General features: G+C 41.7%; 1 protein-coding gene across 2 annotated transcripts in view; it reads left to right on the top strand.

Moving 5' to 3' along the window:
• SPTBN1 (spectrin beta, non-erythrocytic 1) overlaps positions 1-12,314 on the top strand; it is a 205,977-nt gene that overhangs the window by 132,972 nt on the left and 60,691 nt on the right. For both annotated transcript variants that reach the window (XM_077282706.1, XM_077282707.1), the window contains 4 exons: positions 3,927-4,100; positions 4,913-5,004; positions 6,970-7,050; positions 10,417-10,532. In XM_077282706.1, the coding sequence (XP_077138821.1) occupies positions 3,927-4,100; positions 4,913-5,004; positions 6,970-7,050; positions 10,417-10,532 (463 nt within the window). The remainder of the gene's footprint in view (positions 1-3,926; positions 4,101-4,912; positions 5,005-6,969; positions 7,051-10,416; positions 10,533-12,314) is intronic.

The raw sequence follows: 12,314 nt of genomic DNA, 5'->3' as shown, positions 1-12,314 counted from the left end.
CACACACGGAAGTTAGTATCCTTCAGAATTCTGACAGACGCTAGAAAATTGATAGGTGGGTAGTCATTTGTTGTGACAGGCACCACGGTCTATTGCAATTGTTTACATAGAAGCCCCCCTTTGTGCCGCACTGTGCAGCTCTGACCCACAGTACAAGTCAGTACTCCACTTTTAGTGTAAATGGATAAGTTTAAATTGTAGGATGGCGAACATACCCTAAGTCGCCTCTAGCTGTTGACACCTTAATGACAGGGCCTGACCCTGCAACTGTGACTGCCCCTCAGTAAAAAGTTTACCGCAGGTCAACAGGCGTCGACTGAAGAGACTACTACTCCCATCAGGCTATGTCTGATATCACTGATAACAGTGATAGCAGGCACCGCTGATGGGAGAAGCAGTCTCTCGTCAGATGGTGCCTGTGCGCAAATTAAAAAAAAAATCATTTAAAATAATTAAATGCATATTCAAAATAAAAAAAACATTATACTCACCTAACGTTTAATCCTTGATGCCCATGTCCCCTGTAACCAATCAAAAATGATAAACAACCATATATTCTATTGTCCGCTGTAGTCCATGTAATCCAGAGTGTCCTATGACGATTTCACTTGTAGAACAGTCCCATTGGACCGGCCGCTGGCTACACACTGACAGGAGCATCATCGCTCCCACAATTATAGCATTGAGCTGCCGTGAGAGAGGTCACACGAGTTCATCAGCTAATGAGCTCAGGTGATCTCACTTTCTCACGCAGCGGTGGTCCCATAAGTGAGATCTCCTCTCTCTATTGGCAGCTCAGCGCTATTCACTGCGGCGCGATGACACTTCTGGTAGTGTGTAGCCGGTTAGAGCAGTCACATCTCCTGATGTGACTGTTCTATAAGTGAGATCGCCGTGGGACACTGGATTACGTGTACTATGGCAGACAGGAGATTGTACAGTTGTTTTATTTTTGATTTACAGGGGACATGGGCATCGGTAATTAGGCGTTCATTGAGTATGGTAAATTTAGATTTAATAAAGTCTGTGTCATTTTTTCAAATAAAGAACTTTATTCTGGGTGTATTTTATTTATAAACATTTACTATGGGGTTAGTAATGGGGGCGTCTTATAGACGCCTCACCGTTACTAACCTGGGCTTCATGTCAGCTGCCAATACCAGTTGAAAAAAACAATGAAGGATGCACCATAATTTACCAAGAATGATTATTCTAGAACATTGAAAATGCATTACTGCCATAGAAAATGGGGAAAAAAGTGCTATATAATGTACACATGAAATATTTATCTGTAAAAATTGCTATGAAATAAGGAAGGTCCTTCGCGAATAGATGGGCCAAAATATGTGAGCCCAATTGCCACGTGTACATTGGGTCCTTGTCCTGTTTTGTCACCTCTCGTGGGCAAAAAAGCCTACAATTTATGAGTCAGGAGTGGACCAGCTAACAACTTAAAATTACTTGTGGCTAATGGGAGTGGGAGTGCACATGTCCAAAAAGGCTTAATACAAATAGAGAAAAAGACCAGCACATCCAAGCTAGTGTGAAAAGGCGCCAACCAAACAAAATCATACAAGTTGAAAAACGATAAAGGATGCACCATGATTTAGAACATTGAAAATGCATTACTGCCATAGAAAATGTAAAAAAGGAAAAAAAAGCTCTATATAATGTACACCTGAAAAATGTATCTGCTTTTTCCTTTTTTTACCATTTTCTATGGCAGTAATGCATTTTCAATGTTCTAGAATAATCATTCTTGGTAAATCATGGTGCATCCTTTATCGTTTTTCAACTTACATGCTTTTTTTGGTTGGCGACTGTTCACACTAGCTTGGATGTGCTGGTCTTTTTCGCTAGCTGCCAATACAAGGCTGACCTGAACCCCAATACTATCACCCCACTTGCCTTCGCCCCTGGGGAAGAGCGAGGCTAAGCTTCAGATTTGGCGCAACTTGCTGAAGCGCCATTTCTGGTGCAGCTGAGCACTGATGGTTTTTAGTCTTGGAGGGCGCCAATATCCATAGTCCCTTTCTAGGCTATCAATATCAGCCCGCAGCTGTCTGCCTAGCCTTTGCTGCTTAGATTTTATAGGAAGACTATACATCAATTTTTTGGGGGGGTTCCCCTGTAATGCAGCTAGTAAAGGCTAAGCAAACAGATGTCCGCTGATATTAATACCCTTGGAACCTTTTATGGCTATTGGCTCCTTCTCAGAATATTAACATCAGCCCTCAGCCGTCTGCTTTCCCTGTGCTGATTATAAAAATTACGAGAGCCGACGCAATTTTTAAAAAAAATTAACAGTTATCGTGGTGCACGCAGATTTCTGCCAGCTGTGGTTTGGTTGCAGCCTATGTAGGTTCATTCTGTTAACGCTCCTACATAGGCTGGGGACTCTGTGTGTGTGTATATATTTAACTCTTTACTTACCGGTTTAGTAATGGGGGTGTCTGGCTGACACCTCTTCATTATTAAATCTACTGACAACTGCTGATACCAAGCCCTAATCCCATTACCCTGATACCACTGCATCAGAATGAAAAAGGGTTGAACCAGACTAGCGTCTCCGCAAGAGAAATTGACATGCTGCGGTCTGGAGAGACGCGCCGTATGTCCGTCTCCGCAGGTGTCTCTGGACCCATAGTAGACATGGGATTTCTTAAAATCCCATCCACTATGCTGTAACATCTGGACTCTTCGGGTTAGACGCTGCACAAGTACGTCCAACCTCTGCGTTTACTGGACGTCTGCACATACCTTAGGCCCCTTTCACACATCAGTTTTTTGCCATCAGTCGCAATCCGTCGAATTTCGAAAAAAACAGATCCGGCGACTGATGCCGCCGGATCGTTTTTTTTCTCATAGACTTGTATAAGCGACAGATTGCAACAGACGGCCTCACATTTCATCCGTTGTTTGCCGATCCGTCGAAAATGGTTTGTCCGGCGGCCGAAGACAACGGACAAAGTAACGTTTTTTGTGCACGGCGAAAAAACGGACAGCGACGGATCCGTCGCTGTCCGTTTAACTGAGGCATGCTCCGATTCAATTAGCCAGATCCGCTAGTTGGTCTGTCCAAAAAACAGATCCATCGCATCAGTTTTTCACATTCTGCGACGGATCCGTCGAGCCCATGGATTGTGACTGACGGCAAAAAACTGATGTATGAAAGGGCCTTAATGTATATTACCCTCAATGTTCACTTCTCAGCAGCATCAATGGGCCACAATATTCACTGGAGGATCATGGCACCTTCATTGTTTACCCACATATATTAGCTTGGCTTGTATTGCTTGCAGCAGCATTCATTGGCCTTGCTGGTCTCGGAAGTTGGAAGTCCACCAATAACACACATTCATGAATCATTGTGTCCCCCCATAGACCCCTTTATCGGTCCTCTTTGTCTCTCCATCTAAAGCCAAGGCAGACAGGATTGATGAACTATGAAACCTTGGCTTCCGTCCTTTCCTTTGGCCCATATTTTAAGAAGTCCTATGGTTTATTACTAGTGATAATAAACCATTAACAAAAAAATAAAGAAAAACTGAGCAAATTCTGTAAAAAAAAAAAAAAAAAAAAAAAAAGTTCCTTGAAATGTGGATTTGTTTCCGTTTTGTTCAGAAACCATATAAGATGTATACTGTGAAAGTGTGCCACAATATTGTGCTGATCCCGCCATACACTGGAATTCCAGGTTTATTGATGTCATGGTATTAGTCTGGGCTGGGGATAATTCTTACTTCTGAAAATCCACTCACGACTGGCAGGTTTCCAGTCTGGCTTACCAGCCTATTGTTTAACACATCTGCACTTGTTTTAGTTTTTACATTAGATCCAGCCATTGTTTTGTATTTTTCTATGTAGATGTATTGCCGCCATGACCAATACATATACTTTAATCTCTGGCTTTTTTTTAAATACAGCCTAAACCCACCAAGGGAAGGATGCGCATCCATTGTCTGGAGAATGTTGATAAAGCTCTGCAGTTCTTGAAAGAGCAGAGAGTCCATCTAGAGAACATGGGATCACATGACATTGTCGATGGAAACCACAGACTGACGCTGGGCCTCATATGGACCATCATCCTCCGATTCCAGGTGAGATAGATCATGGTGCTGATTCTCCACTTCTATTCTGCTAACGTCTACCTACCAGAATACCCCTTTAACTTCTCAACTATCCACTTCCGCTCCATTCATTCCCCATGTGATTTGGTCCGCAAGAGAAGGCAAAAACCCGATGTCCATGTTTCTGCCTTCCAGATCTTTCACTAGGTTGTGTTCCTATGAGAGAGGAGTGTGAAATTGAGGCGGTCTACAATTATCACTTTATTGCTGGTTGATCATTCACATCACCATACTCCTAGGACTACTTAAACAAAATAAATAAAAAAAAAAAGTACTTATACCTGCCAGCTGTATACAAAGCTACGCCTGCAGTGTTTGCGCCCATAACTAGGGTATATGATATGTCTAAATAATCCACACAAAATGACTGAATACATTCAATTTACCAAAGGAAAATTTTAACCATGAAAAATGTCATTACTTTTCTAACAGACAAGCCAATATTGCTTCAAGTAAAAAGCAAGCTACTGTTGGATAAAAACAATTGTCCTCCTAGGCATAAAAAAGTGCAAAATTTACTTTTTAATTGCCCAAAAGTTATAGAAATTTGACCAATATATCCCACAAAAATTAGAATAGTTCTCTCATAACATTGCTACTCGGGGTCTGTAATGCTACTGCCTGATGCCTGCACCTATTGCTATTAGGCCAGATGTTATCATGTTGAATGGTTTTGCTTTCATACCACGAATTTGAAGCTCACGCATGTGGTAATAAAGTTGTGTGCCACCTGTCGGCCGTGTGCTGACATCTTCTCAACGAATGCCCTTTGTCTCTGCCAGATTCAAGATATTAGTGTAGAAACAGAGGACAACAAGGAGAAGAAATCTGCCAAGGATGCTCTGCTTTTATGGTGCCAGATGAAGACAGCTGGGTGAGTAGAGATTAAAGGATTAACCCAAAAGATCTTCTTACAGAGTTTAGAGTTTTCACAAAAACAATTGCGCTGGCTGCAAGCATGTCCCCCGTAACTGGATTACTGCAATGCACATAAATGACTGTATTCACAGTCAAATACCCGGGATTGTGGGGATGTGAGGAAATATGCATACATTAGGCGGCGGGTTCACTTACTAATCCAGTGTGCGTGCGAGGGATAGGCCTGAAACCCTCGCACATGTACCCTCTTAGAGATGTGCATTACTAGTAACGCATAGCAAAGGAATTTACTAGCTGTGGGTTTTTCTAATGCTGTCTGTACAAATGGACCACCAGAAATATCATTTGGCTCCTGCAGATGTTTAGATCCCGAATCATCAATACCAGCGCATGCCTCTCAATGAATCGGGAGCCACTAACAAGTGGTGTGCGCCTCGCCACAAATATTAGTTCAGTAAGATCAGTTAGTGTTGCAACTTTTCAAAGCGATTTGTGCCAGTTTTCCGCCGTAATCTCTTTGATGAATCAGGGCGATAACATTTATACGGTAATTACAGTACGTGTTCTTTATTTTATTTATAGAACTATATAGTCATTAATTCCACAGCGCTTTACAGATATCGTCATCCCTGTCCCCATTGGGACTCACAATTCCCTATCAGTATGTCTTTGGAGGGTGTGAAGAAACCGGAGAACCCGGAGTAAGACCCACACAAACACGGGGAGAACATACAAACTCTTGGCAGATGTCGTCCTTGGTGGGGTTTAAACCCAGGACCCCAGCGCTGCAAGATTACAGTGCTAACCACTGAGCCACCGTGCTGCATCACTAGTTTATAATTCACCATTAACCTGTCCGAAGAGAAATAACTTGTCAGCAGCAGTATCTTGGCCTGGTGATGTGTGAGGAGTCTATAGACACCTAACCCCATAGGGTTTCTTTAGTGTCAGGTTGTATTTAAAGGGAACCTGTTACTTATTCATGGTGCCCATACCACAGGCAGTATGATTCAGAGCCTGGCTGCTGGATTTCTGACTGGTATGGTTTTTACTAGGAAACACTCCAATGTTTCAGAGAGGGCCTAGTTTTAAGAGGTGTCTGGGGTACTATAGAAATAGATGTGACTGGAACAGGAGCCACCCCTGACTTCCTTCTCCCTACATTGCTCCAGTTGATCGACACGTCACCCTATGTACAAACATGGAAGAGACCTGTCAGTCAGCTAGAGTGGTGCTGGGAGGAGCCGGCCAAGAGCGGCGCTGGTTCCAGCCACATCTATTTCTTTAGTCCCTGGCCGGCTCTTAAAATAGTCTTCTCTGGAACGCTTGAACGTATTGGAGTAAAACATACCAGTCTGTCTTTTCCTGACTTTAGATCTCCATTATTCTTGTTACTGGCTTGCTATTAGCTGTATTATATTCATGTTTTGTTACACGATAAAATAGCACTTTATGCTTTGTGGAACTTCCTTTTTTGCATTGGGCAGGGACCCTTGCTTATAAGAGAGGTGGTTGAGCTGGGCTGAGTGTTGTGTAAGCACTTTGGTGTTTTTTTAATTTATTTTTAATTTAAGTGCTTTTAACTGTGTATTTTTTTTTATATTTAAGGCTTAAGAAACTTGTCTTTTCACAGGGTTCAGTGATGATAATGATATAATATAGAATACATTCCTTGGCGTATATTTGGCTTTTGTAGTCATCTTATAATTTCTGGATGTTGGATTTGAGGTGTCTGACCAAAGCTTGTTTCCTTCCTCAACGATGAGGCATAAAGGTGTAGGGGAAATTGGGAAGAATAGTGGCCGTCTGATCTAGCCTATGGCGAGGAAATCTTATGGAAATAATGTCTTACTAGTAACTTGGAAATTGAGTTATGACATCATTTTTATTGTACTTGGTCCATTGTCCTTAAAATGAGCAATCGATGTTTTGGATTCTTATAAATGTGTTTGTGTTGCAGGTATCCAAATGTAAATATTCATAACTTCACAACCAGCTGGAGAGATGGCATGGCGTTCAATGCACTCATTCATAAACACCGGTAAGACGAGAAAATGTTTTATATTTGACAGTTTTATTAATGTACTTTATTATTTGTCGCTTTATCCACCCAAAGAAGTTCTTTATAACACTATGCTATCTAGTCTTAAAAGGCCTTTCTACATGACTACACTTAAATCTCTATTAGGCTATGTTCACATATTGCGTTTTTGCAGTGTATTTTATGCAGATTTTCATCTGTGTTTCACAGTACCAGCAAAGTGAATGAGATTTTGGAAATCTCACGCACACACCTTGGTTTTTTTTTATTTTCTGTTTTGTCACAGAGCTACGTTTTTGCAAAATGCAGCATGTCACTTTCAGCGCTTTTGCAGCATTTGTTACCCATTGAAAGCAATGCGTAGTGCAAAATACTGTAGAATTATACACCATGTCCCTGATCGGCCTCATCTAAACACATTTTAGGTCTTCTGTTCTAATTATTATTATTATTTATATAGCACCATATATATAGCAATTACAAATATCACTTACAGTAAGCAAACTAACAATTACAGACTGATGCAGAGGGGTGATGACCCTGCCCTTGTGGGCTTATATTCTACAGGATGGTGGGGATGGAGACAGTAGGTTGAGGTTTGCAGGAGCTCCGGTGTTGGTGAGGCGGTAGCTTCGGTAGTGAAGAGGAGGCAGCGGGGGCAGGGCAGGCTGTAGGCTTTCCTGAAGAGATGGGTTTTCAGGTTCCGTCTGAAGGATCCGAATGTGGTTGATAGTCGGATGTGTTGGGGCAAAGAATTCCAGAGGATGGGGGATATTCGGGAGAAGTCTTGGAGGCGGTTGGGTGAGGTGCGAATAAGTGTGGAGGAAAGAAGGAGGTCTTGGGAGGACCGGAGATTACGTGAGGGTAAATTAGTTCAGAGGTATATGGAGGAGACAGGTAGTGGATGGCTTTGTAGGTCAGTATTAGTAATTTGAACTGGATATGCTGTGGGAATGGGAGCCAGTGAAGAGATTTGCAGAGGGGGGAAGCGGAGGAGTAGTGAGGAGAGAGATGAATTAGTCGAGCAGCAGAGTTAAGGATGGACTGGAGAGGTGCAAGGGTGTTAGCAGGGAGGCCACAGAAAAGGATGTTGCAGTAGTCAAGGCGGGAGATGATGAGGGCATGCACAAGCATTTTAGTAGATTGACGGATGAGGAAAAAAGATGTGAGACTGTGTCTTGGTGTGTTTTATAATCCCTCTGCATTTATTGTTGTGACTTGTCTTCATGAAAGTCATGAACTGTTCTCCACCCGGGCCGGATCTGATTTATTTTGACAAGCTGAAGAAGTCCAATGCACACTCCAATCTTCAGAAAGCCTTCAACCTTGCAGAGCAGCACCTCGGGCTCACAAATCTGCAGACCTGCATGTGGCAGTCATGTGTGCCTCATATAGGCTCTATTTTCCCCTCTTACCATTAAGTAATGTACCAACGCTTAAAGAAACTAGGCTTTTTTTTAAAGAAAGGGCTAAAATACATCTTTATTAAAAACATATAAGAAAATATAGCATGTATTTACGTATGTAAATACAGAATATACAGGAAGGGGATAAAAGTACAGGAAAAAAGTGGGCATACCTGGATAAAAAAAATCTAGCATAGTCTATTGCACTGTTATATCCATTCACAGACTCTCATATATCACAAGTGGTAGGTAGGAAAGAATGTATAAAGTACAAGTAATATACCATGTAGTTTTAGATGTACATCTTGATCTTGTTCAATGAATCCAAGTAGTAGGTCCAGTCATAGAACAATAATACACAGGATAAATCACATATCTGTAGAAGTAGTATATAAATGTAGCTACCTGTAATAATAGGCTAATATGCTATTAAGCCCATGTAATCCTAAATATGAGAAGAGTCTTCAGTAAACTATTTCAATAATACCTTATAATACTATTGGACCAAGGTATGACAGATGACCATCCAATCTATACATAAATGGACACACAAAGTAAAACTATAAAGGTAATGTTACCAGCAGTGCAGAGAGCCAGGAACCCACCACACCCGACGCGCGCTTCGCTTTAGAAAGCTTCTTCCAGGGGACGATCCTTTTTTGGGTCATATGATATCTGACAGAGGATATTGGTGTAGTCATTAAGTAATGTAGTGTTACCCACATTGTTGTATCAGATTGATTGTGTTCTTATCCAATGTTGACCTTTTAACTTGCTAAAATCTGATATACAGTATTACATTTAAGGTATGAAGAATATTAGTGTATTTCAAGGCCTCCTGAATTGTAGATGCAGATGCATGTATTCCCCATGAAATAACAATTATGGAGCAGCGTCTCATAGGATAAGTCTGTTGATTAATATCACAAATTTAGGACTGTGTAAGTACCCTCCTTGGGTATATGTCCCCCTGATTGAGAAACTTGACTCCCCGAGGCACCATGATGGGCCATTGAAGACCCCATTACACAAGTTTCTCGTCAGCAGTTCTCCACCGATCTCCACGAGCCTCAACAACAAAATCTGAAGAGGTTGTGTAAAAGGGACCATTAGCTACACAAAATTGACATGATAAATGTATGTAAACTTATAGCGTCCAGTGCTGAACAACGTGCAGGAATGTATAAATATGTGAGGTGTGCTTCATATTTATGAAGGTTTTCTGGCTCCATTTACTATGAAAACACACATTTAGGGAGAAATGACAGGAATTACAGTAAAATGAATGATTCACATTTGTAGAATAGTTAGTAGTAATTGTAAATGGATCAGGGAAGTGCGAAGTTCATTAATGTGGCAAACTGGGAGTTGTGGTCTATGCAGTCAGAGCAGAGAGGAATTTTCCTAATTAGTTCCTCCAGTCAGTATATCTGTAGGCTGTTCGGCCAGGCCTTTAGAGACAGACTTTCATTATGTGCCAGGAAATATCTGTTATCCCGCTATTCAGTACGCCATTCATTCTTGTTATTTATCTCCAATAAGTCGTCATTTTGCCACCATGCTTTTTATAATTTAAACCACTTGTCCAGAGTCCAAGTAAAACAGTCTAGATTAGAATCTGATTGTCAGGAAGTCGGCCTGTAATTAAATTTATACTCTGAAAAAAGTGTTTTTTCCTTGTATTTGTAAAGCACATGGATATTGTGACATTGTATTTTTTATTTATTGTAGGCATCGCCATTCAGTTTGCTGTCTAAGATTTAGTTCCGTTTTCTAGAAATCCCATTATCCATTTCATGAGAACAAGAATAATATACAAATTCTATGTTGATGGTGTCCTGGTCAGGTCTCGGTAGCTGAGCTTGGCGCTGTGTGACAGTGTCATTGTATGTTTTATTATCTTTCTGCATTTATTGTTGTGACTTGTCTTCATGAAAGTCATGAACTGTTCTCCACCTAGGCCGGATCTGATTGATTTTGACAAGTTGAAGAAGTCCAATGCACACTACAATCTTCAGAATGCCTTCAACCTTGCAGAGCAGCACCTCGGGCTCACAAAGCTCCTGGACCCAGAAGGTGAGCAGCGTAATAAGTACAAGTTGGTTCTAAGAGAATTCATCGCCACAAAGATCCCCTTAAATTATGGCATCTAGAAGGTGCCCTTACAAGTCTTTAATGGATGTCCCTTGTAAGTGAGTGCAGTTCTCACTGCCGGTTGTCTGCTGATTGCCTCCATGGCTACTTCCTGCAAGAAAGATGCTTAGTGGTCCATAATCCCGCTTTGGGTTTATGCACACTGTGTCTCTTTTAGGCAGATTCATCCTAGAAAAGTGCTAAAAAAAAAAAAAAGCTGCAAAGAATGAACATAATTCACAGCAACGTAAAAACAACTAGCTGTGCACATGTTTCGTCTTTTGTTACCTCTTTTAACCACTTTAGGTTTCGAAAAAGACGAGCACCTGTTAAAAGTTGTAGTACGTTTTTTTCTTTGGGCGGCTTTGTGTTCACTCTTGGAAGCTGCTGTGTATTTAAAGTTTATTTAAAAAAAAAAAGAAAACACCCTGGAAAAACACCAACAAAGATGCTTTAGGAAAAACATGGTGTATCTTCGCCACAGAAAACCCGGTGGGTTCGCTGGCATCTAAGACGCAGTGTGCAAATACCCTTAATGTGGCGTCACACATCAGGGTCAGTAACGTAAATGCCTATGAGGCTGTGACATTTGGTCAGGAGATCAGTGATCTCCGTACATCATGGTCTGTGCCTGGAAGGCTATGTATGAAAACCCGCCTTAGAGGAAAGTAAAGTAACCTTTTTATGTTCACAGCCTAAATATTAGCTTCTACTTACAAACTACACAAATGAACCCTATTTGAAGGTTGAACTTGCTGTCGTCCACTTCCCCCCCCTAATGTGATAACCCATTGTACAGATAGTAGAAAGGGTCAAATGTAAGCGTAACACAGCAGCCTGACTACACACGGGTAGTCTGTATCCCTAGAGACTCATAGGTCTGTGGAGGAGCTGTAAGCAAGAAACAATAGAATATTTTTAAAGAGAACCTGTCATGTTGAAAATGCAGTCCAGTCTGTGGGAGCATGTTGTGGAGCAGAAGAGCTGAGCAGACTGGGAGCATGTTGTGGAGCAGAAGAGCTGAGCAGACTTGGGAGCATGTTGTGGAGCCGAAGAGCGGAGCAGACTGTGGGAGCATGTTGTGGAGCAGAAGAGCTGAGCAGACTGTGGGAGCATGTTGTGGAGCAGAAGAGCTGAGCAGACTGTGGGAGCATGTTGTGGAGTGGAAGAGCTGAGCAGACTGTGGGAGCATGTTGTGGAGCGGAAGAGCTGAGCAGACTGGGAGCATGTTGTGGAGCAGAAGAGCTGAGCAGACTGGGAGCATGTTGTGGAGCAGAAGAGCTGAGCAGACTGGGAGCATGTTGTGGAGTGGAAGAGCTGAGCAGACTGGGAGCATGCTGTGGAGCAGAAGAGTGGAGCAGACTGTGGGAGCATGTTGTGGAGCAGAAGAGCAGAGCAAATTGATATATAATTTTGTGGAAAATGACTTACTATGACTTAAAAATAAATTCATGTTTGTTCTGGGTTTGGCAATACAGGAGGCAGACCTGCTCTGCCATTGACAGCCATTTTTGTAGGCACAGCTATACAGGGAAGTCTTAAATCACCCACTTGACACCTGACGCCCAAAGGAAGCAGGAATAGAAATAAATGATTTACAAACTATACTAATTTCCCACAAAATATATATCAATTTTCTCAGCTCCTCATTTTCTTTGCGTGGAGACTAAAGATTTAACTTTGTGTTAAATGTGACAGGTTTCAAGAATTCCAAAGTTGCTTTAA

This window comes from Ranitomeya variabilis, chromosome 2 (assembly GCF_051348905.1).
Source record: "Ranitomeya variabilis isolate aRanVar5 chromosome 2, aRanVar5.hap1, whole genome shotgun sequence".
In the NCBI taxonomy this organism is placed as follows: Eukaryota; Metazoa; Chordata; class Amphibia; order Anura; family Dendrobatidae; genus Ranitomeya; species Ranitomeya variabilis.
The sequence above is the reverse complement of the archived record's forward strand: the minus strand, read 5'-3'. Positions and strand labels throughout refer to the sequence as shown.